This window comes from Salvelinus alpinus, chromosome 12, assembly GCF_045679555.1.
Source record: "Salvelinus alpinus chromosome 12, SLU_Salpinus.1, whole genome shotgun sequence".
NCBI classification, from domain to species: domain Eukaryota; kingdom Metazoa; phylum Chordata; class Actinopteri; order Salmoniformes; family Salmonidae; genus Salvelinus; species Salvelinus alpinus.
Genome location: NC_092097.1, coordinates 7906256 through 7925290, shown reverse-complemented (window position 1 = coordinate 7925290; position 19035 = coordinate 7906256). Strand labels below are relative to the sequence as shown.

General features: G+C 42.4%; 1 protein-coding gene across 1 annotated transcript; it reads right to left on the bottom strand.

Moving 5' to 3' along the window:
- Positions 1 to 9837: 9837 nt before the first annotated feature.
- LOC139535420 (adenosine receptor A1-like) lies at positions 9838 to 16379 on the bottom strand. Its single transcript, XM_071334814.1, has 2 exons — positions 15741 to 16379; positions 9838 to 12733 (listed from the first exon to the last, which is right to left on the bottom strand). The coding sequence occupies exons 1-2, from the start codon at positions 16094 to 16096 to the stop codon at positions 12085 to 12087; spliced, it is 1005 nt and encodes a 334-aa protein (XP_071190915.1). The 5' UTR covers positions 16097 to 16379; the 3' UTR covers positions 9838 to 12084.
- Between the last annotated feature and the right edge of the window lie 2656 nt (positions 16380 to 19035).

Genomic DNA, 19035 nt, shown 5'->3' with positions numbered 1-19035 from the left:
CCGACGTCTTTTGGATGTCTTTTTTTGGTCCTGTCCAGACCAGCCGTCTTTTTATTGGTGCAGTCCAAACCAGCCTTGATTTCCACATCCACAGACGTTGGCTTTTTGTCCGGTCTGGACCAGTCTTGATTTGACCCAAACATAGGCCTTGATTTCAATGTCTGCAGACAAAGATCTTTGGTCTGTACCAAGTCTCTATGTTTGATTCAGATTTGGTCCGGTCTGGACCAGCCTTATTTTGGTCCAAACATAGACGTCTATAAATTACAAAAATTAACCCGATTGCTACATCTGGAAAATATTTATTTTCAACATCCAGGAAAATACATATTTCCACCTTTCATTCAGAACCTAAATTAAACCGAACTTCAATGTCTGGAAAATACGTATTTTAGACGTCTTTTCAACGTAATTTTGCTTACTGTGAATATTTTAGTTATGCGGTGGGGTGGGGGGCAGCGGCAATATTTTTGTCTCACCTAGGGTGGCAGAATGGCCAGGACCGGCCCTAGCCTCTTCTGATCCTAAGTTTAGTTTATTATGATCCGCATTAACTACTGCACATGTAGCAGCTACTCTTCCTGGGGTCCACATAAAACTTAGAAATACATGACAAAGAACAGAACAGATATAGACAAGAACAAAATTAGATATTACATTAAATTCAAATAAGAGTTATACATTGAGTATACAAAACTTTGAGAACACCAGCTCTTTCCATGACATAGACTGACCAGGTGAATCCCGGTGAAAGCTACGAACCCTTATTGATGTCACCTGTTAAATCCACTTCAATCAGTATAGATGAAGGGGAGGAAACAGGTTAAATAAGTATTTTTAAGCCTTGAGACAATTGAGACATGGATTGTGTATGTATGTGTGCCATTCAGAGGCAAGACAAAATATTTAAGTGCCTTCGAACAGAGTATGGTAGTAGGTGCCAGGCACCTGAGTTTGCATCAAGAACTGCAATGCTGCCGGGTTTTTCACGCTCAACAGTTTCCTGTGTGTATCAGGAATGATCCACCACCCAAATGAGATCCAGCCAAATTGACACAACTGTGGGAAGCATTAGAGTCAACATGGGCCTGCATCCCTGTGAAATGCCATCGACACCTTGTAGCGTCCATGCCCCAACTAATTGAGGGGGGTGAAACTCAATATTAGGAAGGTGTTCTTAATGTTTGGTATACTCAGTGTATATTGGAAAGACACCAAAAAACACCTTTTACACACTAGTCATATATACATACAGTTGAAGTTGGAATTTTACATACAAATTAGCCAAATACATTTAAACTAAATTTTTCACAAATCCTGACATTTAATCCAAGTAACAATTCCCTGTCTTAGGTGGTCAGTTAGGATCACCAATTTTATTTTAAGAATGTTAAATGTCATAATTATAGTAGAGAGAATTATTTATTTCAGCTTTTATTTCTTTCATCACATTCCCAGTGGGTCAGAAGTTTACATACACTCAATTAGTATTTGGTAGCATTGCCTTTAAATTGTTTAAATTGGGTCAAATGTTTCAGGTATCCTTCCACAAGCTTCCCACAATAAGTTGGGTGAATTTTGGCCCATTCCTCCTGACAGAACTGGTGTAACTGAATCAGGTTTGTAGGCCTCCTTGCTCACACACACCTTCAGTTGTGCCCACAGATTTTCTATAGGATTGAGGTCAGGGCTTTGTGATGGCCACTCCAATACCTTGACTTTGTTGTCCTTAAGCCATTTTGCCACAACTTGGAAGTATGCTTGGGGTCATTGTCCATTTGGAAGACCCATTTGCAACCAAGCTTTAACTTCCTGACTGATGTCTTGAGAAGTTGCTTCAATATATCCACATCCTTTTCCCTCCTCATGATGCCATCTATATGTGAAGTGCACCAGTCCCTCCTGCAGCAAAGCACCCCCAGAACATGATGCTGCCACCCCCGTGCTTCACGGTTGGGATGGTGTTCTTCGGCTTACAAGCTTCCCCCTTTATCCTCCAAACATAACGAAGGTCATTATTGCCAAACAGATCTATTTTTGTTTCATCAGACCAGAGAACATTTCTCCAAAAAAGTACGATCTTTGACAATGAGTCGTCATAATGCTGTATCAAATGTACATGATCCTAGGGGCATTGAAACATGTCACTGAAACATGCATGAGAGCACCAGCTGTTCCAGGCGACTGTGTGATCACGCTCTCTGCAGCCAATGTGAGTAAGACCTTTAAACAGGTCAGCAGTCATAAGGCCACAGGGCCAGACAGATTAACAGGACGTGTACTGCGAGCATGCGCTGACCAACTGGCAAGTGTCTTCACTGACATTTTCAACCTCTCCCTGTCCGAGTCTGTAATACCAACATGTTTTAAGCAGACCACTATAGTCCCTGTGCCCAATAACACTAAGGTAACCTGCCTAAATGACTTACCTACCTGTAGTACTCACGTTTGTAGCCAAGAAATGCTTTGAAAAGCTGGTCATGGCTCACATCAACACCATTATCCCTGAAACCCTAGACCCACTCCAATTTGCATACCACCCTAACAGATCCACAGATGATGCAATCTCTATTGCACTCCACACGGCCCTTTCCCACCTAGACAAAAGGAAAACCTACGTGAGAATGCTATTCATTGACTACAGCTCAGCGTTCAACACCATAGTGCCTTCAAAGCTCATCACTAAGTTAAGGACCCTGGACACCTCCCTCTGCAACTGGATCCTGGACTTCCTGACGGGCTGCCCCCAGGTGGAAAGGGTAGGTAACAACACATCTGCCACACTGATCCTCAGCACAGGGGCCCCTCATGGGTGCGTGCTCAGTCCCCTCCTGTACTCCCTGTTCAATCATGACTGCATGGCCAGGCACGACTCCAACACCATCATTAAGTTTGCAGATGACACAAAAGTGGTAGGCCTGATCACCGACCACGACGAGACAGCCTATGGGGAGGAGGTCAGAGACCTGGCCGTGTGGTGCCAGGACAACAACCTCTCCCTCAACTTGATCAAGACAAAGAAGATGATTGTGGACTACAGGAAAAGGAGGACTGAGCATGCTCCCATTCTCATCGACGGGGCTGTAGTGGAGCAGGTTGAGAGCTTCAAGTTCCTTGGTGTCCACATCACCAACAAACTAACATGGTCCAAGCACACCAAGACAGTCGTGAAGAGGGCACGACAAAACCTATTCCCTACAGGAGACTGAAAAGATTTGGCATGGGTCCTCAAAAAGGTTCTACCGCTGCACCATGGAGAGCATCCTGACTGGTTGCTACACTGCCTGGTATGGCAACTGCTCGGCCTCCGACCGCAAGACTCTACAGAGAGTAGTGCTTACGGCCCAGTACATCACTGGGGCCAAGCTTCCTGCCATTCAGGACCTCTATACCAGGCGGTGTCAGAGGAAGGCCCAAAGAATTGCCAAAGACTCCAGCCACCCTAGTCATAGACTGTTCTCTCTGCTACCGCAAGGCAAGCGGTACCGGAGCACCAAGTCTAGGTCCAAGAGGCTTCTAAACAGCTTCTACCCCCAAGACATAAGACTCCTGAAGATCTAATCAAATGGCTACCCAGACTATTTGCATTACTCACCCCCACCCCCTCTTTTACGCTGCTGCTACTCTCTGTTATTATCTATGCATAGTCACTTTAAAAAATTTACCTACATGTACATATTACCTCAATTACCTCGACTAACCGGTGCCCCCGCACATTGACTCTGTACCGGTACCCCTGTATATAGTCTTGCTATTGTTATTTTACTGCTGCTCTATAATTACTTGTTCCTTATATTTTTTATTCTTACTTTTTAAACTGCATTGTTGGTTATGGGCTTGTAAGTAATCATTTCACTGTAAGGTCTACCTACACCTGTTGTATTCGGCGCATGTGACTAATACAATTTGATTTGATTTGATTGGCAAACACAATATAGGTAACTTAATTTATGTGCCCCTAATTGCACCGAATACCTCTGTTTATCCTACAGCTATTGTATGCAGTAACCATGAGCCTATGAACCAGAGTTACACTGTTTGCACTGAGGCGATGTGCTCTAGTAGGAAGATCATTTTGTGTAGCTCACCCTGCACTATCAGCTCCAATATAAATAACATGAGCAAGTCTACTTCTGATAAGCTTCCCAGTAAAGCATTAAAATCAATCAAGCAACCCAGAAAATTGCTAAAAATAGGTCACATTAACATATGCAGCCGGAGAAACAAGGTCCATTAATTCAGTAAGTTGCTTGTAACAGATGACATGAATATTCTGCCTATCTCTGAAACTCACTTAGATAATACCTTTGATGATACAGTGGTAGCAATACATGGTTATAACATCTCCCGAACAGACAGAAATGCCAACGGGGGTGGTGTTGTGGTCTATATTCAAAACCACATTCCTGTAAAGCTTAGAGACGATCTAACGTATAGAACTTCCGGCGCCGAAAAGAGATGGCCGCCTCGCTTCGCGTTCCTTGGAAAATATGCAGTATTTTGTTTTTTTATGTGTTATTTCTTACATCGGTACCCCAGATAATCTTAGGTTTCATTACATACAGTCGGGAGGAACTACTGAATATACGATTAACGTCAACTCATCATCGTTCCTACCAGGAATATGACTTTCCCGAAACGGATCCAGTGTTTTGCCTTCCACCCAATACAATGGATCTGATCCCAGCCGGCGACCCTGTGCGACGCCGTAAAAGGGGCAAACGAGGCGGTCTCGTGGTCAGGCTTCGGAGACGGGCACATCGCGCTCCACTCCCTAGCATACTACTCGCCAATGTCCAGTCTCTTGACAATAAGGTTGATGAAATCCGAGCACGGGTAGCATTCCAGAGAGACATCAGGGATTGCAACGTGCTCTGCTTCACGGAAACATGGCTAACTCAAGAGACGCTAACGGAGTCGGTGCAGCCAGCTGGTTTCTTCATGCATCGCGCCGACAGAAACAAACATCTTTCTGGTAAGAAGAGGGGCGGGGGGGTATGCCTTATGATTAACGAGACGTGGTGTGATCATCATAACAACACACAGGAACTCAAGTCATTCTGTTCACCTGATCTAGAACTCCTCACAATCAAATGTCGACCGCATTATCTACCAAGGGAATTCTCTTCAATCATAATCACAGCCGTATATATTCCCCCCCAAGCAGACACATCGATGGCCCTGAACGAACTTTATCTGACTCTTTGTAAACTGGAAACCACACACCCTGAGGCTGCATTCATCGTAGCTGGGGATTTTAACAAGGCTAATCTAAAAACAAAACTCCCTAAATTCTATCAGCATATCGATTGTGCTACCAGGGCTGGAAAAACCCTAGATCATTGTTATACTAATTTCCGCGACGCATATAAGGCCCTCCCCCGCCCCCCTTTCGGAAAAGCTGACCACGACTCCATTTTGTTGATTCCAGCCTACAAACAGAAACTAAAACAACAAGCTCCCGCGCTCAGGTCTGTTCAACGCTGGTCCGACCAATCTGAATCCACGCTTCAAGACTGCTTCGATCACGCGGATTGGAATATGTTCCGCATTGCGTCCAACAACAATATTGACGAATATGCTGATTCGGTGAGCGAGTTCATTAGGAAGTGCATTGACGATGTCGTACCCACAGCAACGATTAAAACATTCCCAAACCAGAAACCGTGGATTGACGGCAGCATTCGCGTGAAACTGAAAGCGCGAACCACTGCTTTTAACCAGGGCAAGGTGACCGGAAGCATGACCGAATACAAACAGTGTAGCTATTCTCTCCGCAAGGCAATCAAACAGGCTAAGTCCCAGTACAGAGACAAAATTGAGTCGCAATTCAACAGCTCAGACACAAGAGGTATGTGGCAGGGTCTACAGTCAATCACGGATTACAAAAAGAAAACCAGCCCCGTCGCGGACCAGGATGTCTTGCTCCCAGACAGGCTAAACAACTTTTTTGCCCGCTTTGAGGACAATACAGTGCCACTGACACGGCCCCCTACCAAAACCTGCGGGCTCTCCTTCACTGCAGCCGAGGTGAGTAAAACATTTAAACGTGTTAACCCTCGCAAGGCTGCAGGCCCAGACGGCATTCCCAGCCGCGTCCTCAGAGCATGCGCAGACCAGCTGGCTGGTGTGTTTACGGACATATTCAATCAATCCTTATCCCAGTCTGCTGTTCCCACATGCTTCAAGAGGGCCACCATTGTTCCTGTTCCCAAGAAAGCTAAGGTAACTGAGCTAAACGACTACCGCCCCGTAGCACTCACTTCCGTCATCATGAAGTGCTTTGAGAGACTAGTCAAGGACCATATCACCTCCACCCTACCGGACACCCTAGACCCACTCCAATTTGCTTACCGACCCAATAGGTCCACAGACGACGCAATCGCAACCACACTGCACACTGCCCTAACCCATCTGGACAAGAGGAATACCCATGTGAGAATGCTGTTCATCGATTACAGCTCAGCATTTAACACCATAGTACCCTCCAAACTCGTCATCAAGCTCGAGACCCTGGGTCTCGACCCCGCCCTGTGCAACTGGGTCCTGGACTTCCTGACGGGCCGCCCCCAGGTGGTGAGGGTAGGTAACAACATCTCCACCCCGCTGATCCTCAACACTGGGGCCCCACAAGGGTGCGTTCTGAGCCCTCTCCTGTACTCCCTGTTCACCCACGACTGCGTGGCCATGCACGCCTCCAACTCAATCATCAAGTTTGCGGATGACACTACAGTGGTAGGCTTGATTACCAACAACGACGAGACGGCCTACAGGGAGGAGGTGAGGGCCCTCGGAGTGTGGTGTCAGGAAAATAACCTCACACTCAACGTCAACAAAACAAAGGAGATGATTGTGGACTTCAGGAAACAGCAGAGGGAGCACCCCCCTATCCACATCGACGGGTCAGTAGTGGAGAAGGTGGAAAGTTTTAAGTTCCTCGGTGTACACATCACGGACAAACTGAATTGGTCCACCCACACAGACAGCGTTGTGAAGAAGGCGCAGCAGCGCCTCTTCAACCTCAGGAGGCTGAAGAAATTCGGCTTGTCACCAAAAGCACTCACAAACTTCTACAGATGCACAATCGAGAGCATCCTGTCGGGCTGTATCACCGCCTGGTACGGCAACTGCTCCGCCCACAACCGTAAGGCTCTCCAGAGGGTAGTGAGGTCTGCAGAACGCATCACCGGGGGCAAACTACCTGCCCTCCAGGACACCTACACCACCCGATGTCACAGGAAGGCCATAAAGATCATCAAGGACAACAACCACCCAAGCCACTGCCTGTTCACCCCGCTATCATCCAGAAGGCGAGGTCAGTACAGGTGCATCAAAGCAGGGACCGAGAGACTGAAAAACAGCTTCTATCTCAAGGCCATCAGACTGTTAAACAGCCACCACTAACATTTAGCGGCCGCTGCCAACATACTGACTCAACTCCAGCCACTTTAAAAATGGGAATTGATGGAAATTATGTAAAAATGTACCACTAGCCACTTTAAACAATGCCACTTAATATAATGTTTACATACCCTACATTACCCATCTCATATGTATATACTGTACTCTATATCATCTACTGCATCTTGCCATCTTAATGTAATACATGTACCACTAGCCACTTTAAACTATGCCACTTTATGTTTACATACCCTACAGTACTCATCTCATATGTATATACCGTACTCTATACCATCTACTGCATCTTGCCATGCCGTTCTGTACCACCACTCATTCATATATCTTTATGTACATACTCTTTATCCCTTTACACTTGTGTGTGTGTATAAGGTAGTAGTTGTGGAATTGTTAGGTTAGATTACTTGTTGGTTATTACTGCATTGTCGGAACTAGAAGCACAAGCATTTCGCTACACTCGCATTAACATCTGCTAACCATGTGTATGTGACTAATAAAATTTGATTTGATTTGATTTGAAATACTGTTTAAGTAATATGGCTACAGATTCATCTGCCTCACCTAAAGCATATTCTTGTGGGAAGCTGCTATAGACCACCAAGTGCTAACAGTCAGTATCTGGATAATAAGTGTGAAATGCTTGATAATGTATGTGATATCAACAGAGAAGTATATTTTCTGGGTGATTTAAACATTGACTGGCTCTCATCAAGCTGCCCACTCAAGAAAAAACTTCAAACGGTAACCAGTGCCTGCAACCTACCAGGGTAGTTTCAAACTGCACAGGAATTAAATCATCAACATGTATTGATCACATCTTTACTAATGCTGCAGAAATGTGCTTTAAAGCAGTATCAAAATCCATAGGATGTAGTGATCACAAAATAATAGCCATATCTAGGAAAACCAAAGTTCCAAAGGCTAGGCCTAAGATGGTGTATAAGAGGTCTTATGAGAGGTTTTGTAGTGATTCCTATGTTGATGATGTAAAGAATATTCGCTGGTCTGTGGTGTGTAATGAGGAGCAACCAGACGTTCCACTTGACACTTTTATGAAATTGCTTATTCCAGTTACTAATAAGCACGCACCCATTAAGAAATTGACTGTAAAAACGGTTAAATCCCCTTGGTTTGATGGTAGGAATTGAAAAATGTTATGGTTGAGAGGGATGAGGCAAAAGGTATGGCAAATAAGTCTGGCAGACCAACTGATTGGCAAACATACTGCAAATTAAGAAATCATGTGACTAAACTAAATAAAAAGAAACGATACTATGAAACGAAGATAAATTATATAAAGAATTATAGTAAAAAGCTTTGGGGCACCTTCAATGATATTTTGGGGAAAAAAGCCAACTCGTCTCCTTCATTCATTGAATCAGATGGCTCATTCATCACAAAGCCCACTGATATTGCCAACTACTTTAATGACTTTTTCATTTTCATGATAAGCAAACTTAGGGATGACATGCCAGCAACAAACGCTGACACTACACATCCAAGTATATTGGACCAAATTATGAAAGACAAGAATTGTACTTTTGAATTCCGTAAAGTCAGTGTGGAAAAGGTGAAAAAAGTATTGTTGTCAGTAGCTAGCCAGTTTGAGTTGAAACACTATTGAAAGCAAGCTGGCAACAAGTTAACGTTAGCTAGCAGGGATCAAATCTGTCTTCATGTGCAATGTTAGCTATCAAACCTTCCTCTCACATTATATGCCAGGGAGAGGCTATGTATTTAGCTTGTTGTATCACATTATAATAACCTAGTATCATAGCTACATAGCCTATCCAAGAATGACATGTAAATCAAATCAAATGCATTTATCACATGCTTCGTAATGTAACGTTAGCTAGCTATAAACAAAACATAGCTATTTACCAACAACACGCCAGTCTTAGGTTTGACGGTTGACAGCCAAAGTAGAATAAAGTAATCCATATCCTATCCATCTGCCCAAGATTGTTGAACAAATTTATGGAAGCCCATTTTCATTCCTATTTTCAGAGGGAAAGTACATCCACATGCAGACAACAAATGTCCATATGGCGGTCCGCAACGTGTTGTTTCTGGGCAATTGGGCATCATTGGCAAAAGAGCACATAAGTAATCCATACACAACCCTCCAGTAAATTGTGATGAACGAACTCACTTACAAAACTATGTTTTGGACGAGCCTAACTTTATGACCAAAATTATCCAATTTACACTTGGTAGTCGATTTTGACACTACAATTAATGTGTCTGACTCATATCTATGCGACATAAGCTGTTTAAAACCAGAGAAGTTGGTTCTAAGTGGCAATAACCTTTACAGTTGTGTTTGTAGCTTTTATGGTTTTGCCCCTAGAGGAGGCAGAGGAAGTTGGAAGTAACTATTTCTAAAGTTGTGCTTGGCTTTCAGCAAGCACACTTTAATTACACAGTTTAGTTTATTGAGTAATTGACAATCTTGGAGTTTAGATGATTATTCAGAGTACATCTAGTGGATTTCCATGCACACGTTCAGTTACAAACAAAAACAGGATTTCCAAACAGACAACAATTAATCACATTTCAAATATTTCTGTCAAAGCAAAGTGGCCTACTGACAAATCACAATGTCTGGTGTGGTGATCCTCAGGTAATCATGAGGATGTTATACTGTCCAATAGGCATACAGTTCAATCATTTCCTCCCCTTCATCCTGGGCGAACAGGTATGTGGCAAAGTCGAACAAAAACGCCTTAAGCTTATGCTCGTTTGACACCCACCACGTTTTGTAGATAACCTCCCCAAACAGCACAAAGAGGAAGAAGATGACAAAGACAAGAAAGCAGTGGTCCGTGTAGTAGGTACTCTTCTCCTGGTTGGTCTTCCTGCGACATTTCTTTAAGACGTCCTCCATTGGGTGATTCTATGAATCACATCAACCTAAATCCTCTCAAGATTTCAAGATTTCAAGGTTCATAAAACTAAAGAATAATGAGAGAGAAATGCAAAGTGTATGGTGATTATAGTTTTACAGCACCAATACTAGAGTGTCCCTTCTGAATACTTGTATTTTGTTCGGGGGAGTGCTTGTGACCCAAGGTAACAGATGGGTAAAGGTAGAGAGAGAGAGAGAACTAACATGGAAAATTGGCTTTTGTTAATCAGGTCAGTCTGCTCTTTCACAGACAACATGAGTGACAGGAGCAAATTGCACAAGCCCTTGCATCAGTGTCACCTCTCCCATGTCCCGGCCTGAAGTATTTAGTCTGTGTAGACTGTCCATTCCAAACAGCTATTTCTAACAGATCCATGCAGGATCTGAGCCATCTCTTTATTTGAGTCCACCACTTCGCTCTCTGTATCAGTGGGGTCAGGTGTTAACCCCATCTGGGCTCAGGATTGATTGGTTTCTGTGGCGTGCTTTGCCAAGTCGTGGGTTGCCCACATTTGGCGTGCTCCTCAGTCACAGATGTATTTGTACTTTGTAATAAAGATTATGTTGAAGTACATCATAAACAAGGACAGTGCATGCTTTCAGTATCTCTACTTTTAGGAAACATTTGGAGGTAATATCAGAATCTCAAAAAATCCCATACTCTGATAGCCATATAAAACAATGCTGATGATGCAGATTGTCAAGCAATTTAGCTAGTGTGTAATTAGTAGGATATGATTATTTATTAACTTTGAATGCAAATGCAATATCCCCAGACTCTCTTTCCAACCACCTACTCCCATGTGTATCAGTTATATAGAAGTGCCTTGTGAGGGTCAAGTTGATGAGGAAGCAGAACTGACAAAGGCTCGCATAAAGGTTTTCCAGGGTTGTATAAATCACACAGCCATAATATACTGCATGTAATTAATTCACTTCGGATTTAAATCGGGCTCACTCAGATGCCCGGAGCCTTTTCAAACCCCCTGTCAGTGTTATGAAAATTATGGCACAACCAAGCTCAGGAGAAAATACTACGGATCATTCTTCTCAAACAAAGCATTGTTGAACCTGTTCACTTGAAAACAGCGTTCTTCTTTAGAATAATCTGTGGAGCTTGGTTTACAGAGAATTGTCTTGATTTACATTTCCTTTGTGGATCTTGATGGACAATAGCTTGACTGTAAAACGGATATAAGCATATTGAGTGATCTTCCCGGGAAAGCATGGGATTTTACAGTGGTACTGAACCAACTCTTGTAAATCGTTATTTTTGTTAAAACGCCATTCACCAAAACAGTTGGCAAGGTAACAGCACCCCACCCATATACATGCCACTAGCTTGGCACTAAAGCTGAAAGAGGATGAGTGTGTTACAGGCCAATTTGACAAGGATCTCGTTATACAGCAAATTACTCAATATGCATTGCAGCTGGCATCAGTGAGTGAAATTACAGATATGGGCTGGGCTAATTCTTATTTAAAGTCTTCCCTTTTCCAGGATTGTCTTTCCCAGGTGGGATCTATTTCAATTGTAAATTCATTTCGTTTCCATAATTCAGTGAAGTGCTCTTTGTTGGAGTTCATTCCACTAATTGGGGGCCATTACAAATTAGGCTGCAGTCCACGTACTGTTTCCTTCATCCCAGATGTCTCTCACACGGTTGCATAACACAAGTTTCCTCATCATTGCACTATGGCTAATTCTTTGACACAACTATTCCGCAGGAAAAGCATAGAAACAATGCAGGTCCTGGCTAAGGGTGGACTGGAGCTTTCTTTGACAGGGGTGGCGGGCTAGGCTGGTCGGGGCAGGGGCTGGTCTCTTTGTGTTTACACAGCATGCAGCGGCGGGCGATCTGGACTAGCGTGGCGCGGAACCGCTGTATCCGGAAGGCATAGACCAGCGGATTGAGGGCAGAGTTGACATGGGACATAAAGATGCCCACGTACATGGCACTTTTGGGCATCCCACACTCCGGGCAGAAGAAGAGGATGCAGTTCATGACATGCAGGGGCAACCAGCATAGAGCGAATAACAAGACGACGAGCGCCAGGGACTTGGCTAATTTTAGCTCCTTGTGCAAGTACTTGCTGGTGTCGCAGGTGGCCTCTGCACGCATGTTGAGCTGCTTCCGGATCACCCTGAAGATCTCAGCATACAGTGCGATCATGATAGTCAGAGGAACCACCACCCAGCCAAAGAAGTTGAAGTAGACCATGTAGTCCATGCGCATGACCGTGGTAAACGTGCAAACTATTATGTCATCGCTGGTGGTGCTGAGGTTACCGTGTGTGTGCTCGTTGTGCCAGCCTAACATTGGCACCAGCCCGGTCAGGGCAGAGAGGAGCCAGCACAGGAACACTGCCACCCATGCCCTGTTCTGGGTCACGATGGTGCTGTACCTGAAGAGGACCAGAGGAATGATCAAAGTCGGTTTGAAAAACTACACAGTCAAACATTGAACATGCAAAACAGTTGGAGATAAAGTTTAGCTTAGACTTCAGATAATCTCCAGTCAAATATATCTAGAAATATGTTTTCATAAGCCATCTGTGTGAAATGCTTGATAGATGCATTAGGGATGCATTTTTAAAGTGCATGTTGTTATAAGTAGCAAAGCATGAGCTCTTATGAATAACGATGATGCACAATCTCGGTTTATTGCATTATGAATTAAATTAATGTATGGACTGCCATGCTGTTATACCCATTTGCTTCAGTGCCACTCAAGCTAACAGGGTGTCAAACGTATTCTGTGACAGAAGCACAATGCATTCATATATGAATTGAAGGTGATTTATAAAGTGTCACCAAATTTCCCGAGGACAAAGATATGGATTTTAGAATGTAAAATACTGAAAGCTAAGCAAATGTAAACATCAACATTTCTTTCCCGATTTTTTTAATGTGAGAAAATAAAAGGTGGCACTATGAAACCAATACAATTTAAACCAAATGTATGATAATTTAATATTAAACAGCCAAATTAAGGAACCGTTCCCTTTAATAGTAAGTTCCCACTGGCCACAAACGCCAAATCAACATCTATTTCACATTGGTTCAATGTCATTTCATTGTAATGACATGGAAACAACGTTGATTCAACTAGTGTGTACCCAGTGGGATTGGTCCCCTGTCCACATGACATTACAAATAAATAAGACGCACCAGGAACTTTGCCAAAAATGCGAACCAGCCTTAAAAATCACTCCTTGGGACGGACAAGAACATTTTAATATACTTAAAAGCTTTCAATGTCTGGCCCATTGATTTCTATTCAACTAAGCGTAGATATATGGCTTTCCAGCAGTCTGAGAGAAATTCTCCTCAGATACACTACATTACCAAAAGTATGTGGATACCTGCTCGTCCAACATCTCATTCCAAGAATCATGGGCATTAATATGGAGTCGGTCCCCGCTTTGCTGCTATAATAGCCTCCACTCTTCTGGGAAGGCTTTCCATTAGATGTTGGAACATTGCTGCGGGGACTTGAACGCAGCCTGGCTCGCAGTCTGCCAATGTTTGTCTATGGAGATTGCATGGCTGTGTGCTTGATTGTATACACAAGTCAGCAACGTGTGTGGCTGAAATAGCCAAATCTACTCATTTGAAGGGATGTCCACAAACTTTTGTATATATAGTGTACATTGCTACCGCATACTCCCTTGGTATCCCTCGCACATCAATATAAATAGGCCTTTGAAAAAGTCCACTTATACAGCGCCCTCAAAAAGTAATCACACCCCTGAATCAATACATGTCAGAATCCCCTTTGGCAGTGATTACAGCTGTGAGTCTTTCTGGTTAAGTCTCTAAGAGCTTTGCACTCCTGGATTATACAATATTTGTACATTATTCTTTAAAAAATTCTTCAAGCTCTGTCAAGTTGGTTGTTGATCATTGCTAGACACACATTTTCAAAACTTCCCATAGATTTTCAAGCCGATTTAAGTCAAAACTGTAGCAAGGCCACTCAATAACATTAAATGTCATCTTGGTAAGCAACTCCAGTGTATATTTGGCCTTGTGTTTTAGGTTATTGTCCTGCTGAAAGGTGAATTTGTCTCCGAGCATCTGTTGGAAAGCACACTGAACCAGGTTTTCCTCTAGGATTTTGCCTGTGCTTAGCTCTGTTCCGTTTATTTTTATCCCCCCAAAAACGTTCTAGTCCTTGTTGATGACAAACATACCCATAACATGATGCAGCCACCACCATGCTTGAAAATATGAAGAGTGGTACTCAGTGATGTGTTGTGTTGGATTTGCCCCAAATATAACGCTTTGTATTCAGGCCATAAAGTACATTTTTTTTGGCCACATTTTTTGCAGTTTTACTTTACTGCCTTATTGCAAGCAGGATGCATGTTTTGTATTTGTTTTATTCTGTATAAGCTTCCGTCATCTGTACAGGCTTCCTTCATTTCACTCTGTCATTTAGATTAGTATTGTGTGGTAACTACAATGTTGTTGATCCATCCTCAGTTTTCTCCTATCGCAGCCATTAAACTCTGTAGCTGTTTTAAAGTCCCAATTGGCCTCATGGTGAAACCCTTGAGCAACTGAGTTAGGAAAGACGCCTGTATCTTTGTAGTCACTGGGCGTATTGATACACCATCCAACGTGTTATTAATAACTTGCTCAATGTGATATTACATTTTTTTTCTTCTATTTTTAACCATCGACCAATAGGAGCCCTTCTTTGTGAGTCATTGGAAAACATCCCTGGTCTTTGTAGTTGAATCTGTGTTTGAAATTCCCTGCTTGACTGAGGGACCTTACAGATAATTGGATGTGTGGGGTACAGAGATGAGGTAGTCATAAAAAATGATGTAAACACTATTATTGCACACAGAGTGGACACTATAATTGCACACAAACATATTATGTGACTTGTTAAGCACATTTTTACTCCTGAACTTATTTAGGCGTGTGCCATAACAAAGGCGTTGAATACTTATTGACCCAAGACATTTCAGCTTTTCATTTTTAATTAATTTGTAAAAATGTACAAAAACATAATTCCACTTTGACATTATGGGGTATTGTGTGTAGGCCAGTGAAACAAAATCTAAATGTTATCAATTTTAATAAAAAATGTGGAAAAGAAGTCAAGGGGTGTGAATAATTTCTGAAGGCACTCTATAATTAGAATGAACAGAAAATGGTCCTCACTAGGAATACAGTAAAATTCTTAATTTGTTGCCCTCAAGCAAAATCCATCTCATTATGGACAATCCTCTATTAAAAGTTTAAAACCACGAATATACTGTAATTTCATTACAGGTGGTGCTGCAGACCAGATAAATGTATTTCATGTGATGCAGTTACAGTATGTTTTTTTGTCATGAATTTGGCAGTTGTTTTTCAATAAATAGCATGCAACCGGTGGCTATACCGTGGACTCACTTGATGGGAATCTTGACCCGTAGGTAGCGGTCAATGGCGATGGCCATTAGAGACAGGATGGAACCCTGGGTGATGATGAGGAGCAGACAGGCGAGGAAGAGGCAGGTATAGAATTGAGTCTTCAGCCCCAGACTAATCACTATAGCCAGGGGAATGACCAGGGCTCCCACAGCGATGTCGGCCACCGCTAGAGACACGATGAAACAGAACGTGGTGTCCCTCAGGGCGCGGTTTACACAAACCACCAGCACCACCAGCACGTTTCCCAGCACAGAGGCCAGGGCGATGGCTGTCTCCATGGAGATGTAAATCATGTCCACATGCTCCCGTGGCTGGATACCGGGAGAGGAAAACATTTTAAAAGTCCTCAGATCTCCCCTTGCCTTGCCTCAGAATGGAAATGGTTTAAGAGGTTTTTCTTCAATTGGTCCTATGGATTCAACTAATTTCATTGTGTCCTCCTCCATTCTATGTGTTCCCTCTGAGTTGCTGCTGTTGAGAGAAGCGTGGGTTGTCGCTGATCTGGCATTGATTGAGTGGGCCCTATGTCAATGAGGGGATCTGGGGAGATGAATGTCCAGCATCCTCTTCTAGCTCCACACTGACTGGCTGACAGGCTGATCCCCTGCTTCTGTCCTCCTCTCCTCCTTCTCCTCACTTGCTCTCACTCTTGGAGAGTGAGCTCTCTCTGAAACAAGGGAGGGGCCTCGTTCTCTTTGCAGCAGTCTGCAGCACCACCACCTCCCATCACTCCTCTGGAACAGTAGCGAGCTCCCCACATGCCGTCAGAAGTGTGTGTGTGTGTGTGTGTGTGTGTGTGTGTTTGTGTGTGTGTGTGTGTGTGTGTGTGTGTGTGTGTGTGTGTGTGTGTGTGTGTGTGTGTGTGTGTGTGTGTTGTGTGTGTGTTTGTGTGTGTGTGTGTGTGTGTGTGTGTGTGTGTGTTTATAGAGGGGAGCTGTGACTATGGTCTGGCAGGTGGGTCTTATAAAACAAGCATTTGGGAGATTGCATGCTTTTCGGCAGGGCCACTCAAGCTAATAGGGTATCAAATAAAGTTGGAGTGCCAAGGTGCCATCTTAAGTTTTTAGTACTCTGTCACCTGAGATGCACTACAAATATGACTGTGACACTTTATTTAATTTTTTATTTATTTATTTAAAGTCAGTTTAACCTTTTCTCAATACAGGGGGTGCTGTTTCCACTTTGGAAAATATCGTCTCCAAATTAAACTGCCTCATACTCAATTCTTGCTCGTACAATATGCATATTATTATTACTATTGGATAGAAAACAATCTCTAGTTTCTAAAACCGTTTGAATTATGTCTGTGGGTGAACCAGAACTCTTTCTACAGCGAAAATCATGACAGGACATGCGAAGGTCAGAAAAATAGTCTCTGTTCTCAGATCAGTTTAAAGCTCTGTGTGTGCCCTATGGATCGAAATGCACCCGCCTTCCCCTGGATGTCAGTAACCAATGAGAAGTGGAATGGAGTCTATAAAAGGCAATGGAGTGACATGTACGTTCTTTTGGACGCTCGCCAAGGCGCAAGAGAGGACATCAGAATGGCATGTTGAATAGCTCTTGTTATCGGGCTAAGATATATCCGTCTGTGATTTAATTCGATATAGGTGTTAGAAACATCATAACGAAGTTATTTGAAACCGATTTATATCAGTTTATGCGAGTATATTGCTATTTTCTGAATTTTCGTAGTATTGCGTTTGAGGATTTGGACATGTGTGTGCCACGTAGCTAATGTTAGCTGCTAGTTCCGAAGTTGAAGTGGACGTTTTACAACAAAGCAACGATTCTTTTGGACAAAAGGACACCTTGCCCAAGATTCTGATGGAAGCTCGTCCAAAAGTAAGAGCTATTTATGATTTTATTCCGTATTTATGTGGAAAAATGTAAACGCATTTTTCGGCCATTATTGCGGCACTAGTCTGGCTGTAACGCACACTGTATGTCTAGTAACGTTAATTTAAAAATAAAAAATCTAAATCAGCGGTTGCATTAATAACCAATGCATCTTTCATTAGCTGTCCAACCTGTATTTTTTTAGTCAATCTAATCGATAAATAATCGTAAACTTAGGTGCCCTTCCAAGATGGCGCCGGCCAGAATGCATGCCATGTTTTGACTGATTACATAGCATAACCACGATTTGTGATGCTAAATATGCCCATTTTCGAACAAACTCTATATGCATTGTGTAATATGATGTTACAGGACTGTCATCTGAAGAATTCTGAGAAGGTTAGTGAAAAAATTAATATATTTTGGTGGTGATAACGTTATCGCGCTTTTTGCCTTGAATCAATGCTGGGGTGATGTTAGCTCATGTGGTATGCTAATATAACGATATATTGTGTTTTCGCTGTAAAACACTTAGAAAATCTGAAATATTGTCTGGATTCACAAGATCTGTGTATTTCAATTGCTGTACGCTGTGTATTTTTAAGAAATGTTTTATGATGATTAATTAGGTAATACACGTTGCTCTCTGTAGTTATTCTAGTCGCTTTGGTGAGTTTTGTGATAGTGGCTGCAATGGTAAACTATGATTTATACCTGAAAAATGCAAATTTTTCAAAAAAAACATATGCTATACCATAAATATGTTATCAGACTGTCATCTTATGAAGTTGTTTCTTGGTTAGTGGCTATATATATCTTTATTTAGTCGAATTAGTGATAGCTACTGATGGAGTAAAAAACTGGTGGAGTAAAAAAAGTGGTGTCTTTTGCTAACGTGGTTAGCTAATAGATTTACATATTGCGTCTTCCCTGTAAAACATTTTAAAAATCAGAAATGATGGCTGGATTCACAAGATGTTGGTCTTTCATTTGCTGTATGCTGTGTATTTTTCAGAAATGTTTTAGGATGAGTATTTTGGTAATTGACGTCGGTCTCTGTAATTATTCCGGCTGCTTCCAACGCTATTTCAGATTGCAGCTGCAATGTAGAACTGTGATTTATACCTGAAATATGCACATTTTTCTAAAAAAACATATGCTATACCATAAATATGTTATCAGACTGTCATCTTATGAAGTTGTTTCTTGGTTAGTGGCTATATATATCTTTATTTAGTCGAAATTGTGATAGCTGCCCATGCAGGAAAAAAATGGTGGAGAAAAAAAAGTTGTGTCTTTTGCTATCGTGGTTAGCTAATAGATTTACATATTGTGTCTTCCCTGTAAAACATTTTAAAAATCAGAAATGATGGCTGGATTCACAAGATCTGTATCTTTCATCTGGTGTCTTGGACTTGTGATTTAATGATATTTA

Bases quoted from the DNA above. Each gene is read 5' to 3' on its own strand.
- LOC139535420 (XM_071334814.1), bottom strand. From the start codon at position 16,096: ATGTTTTCCTCTCCCGGTATCCAGCCACGGGAGCATGTGGACATGATT. The intron at 12,734-15,740 runs GTGAGTCCACGG...GGTCCTCTTCAG, and splicing joins CGGGTCAAGATTCCCATCAA to GTACAGCACCATCGTGACCC.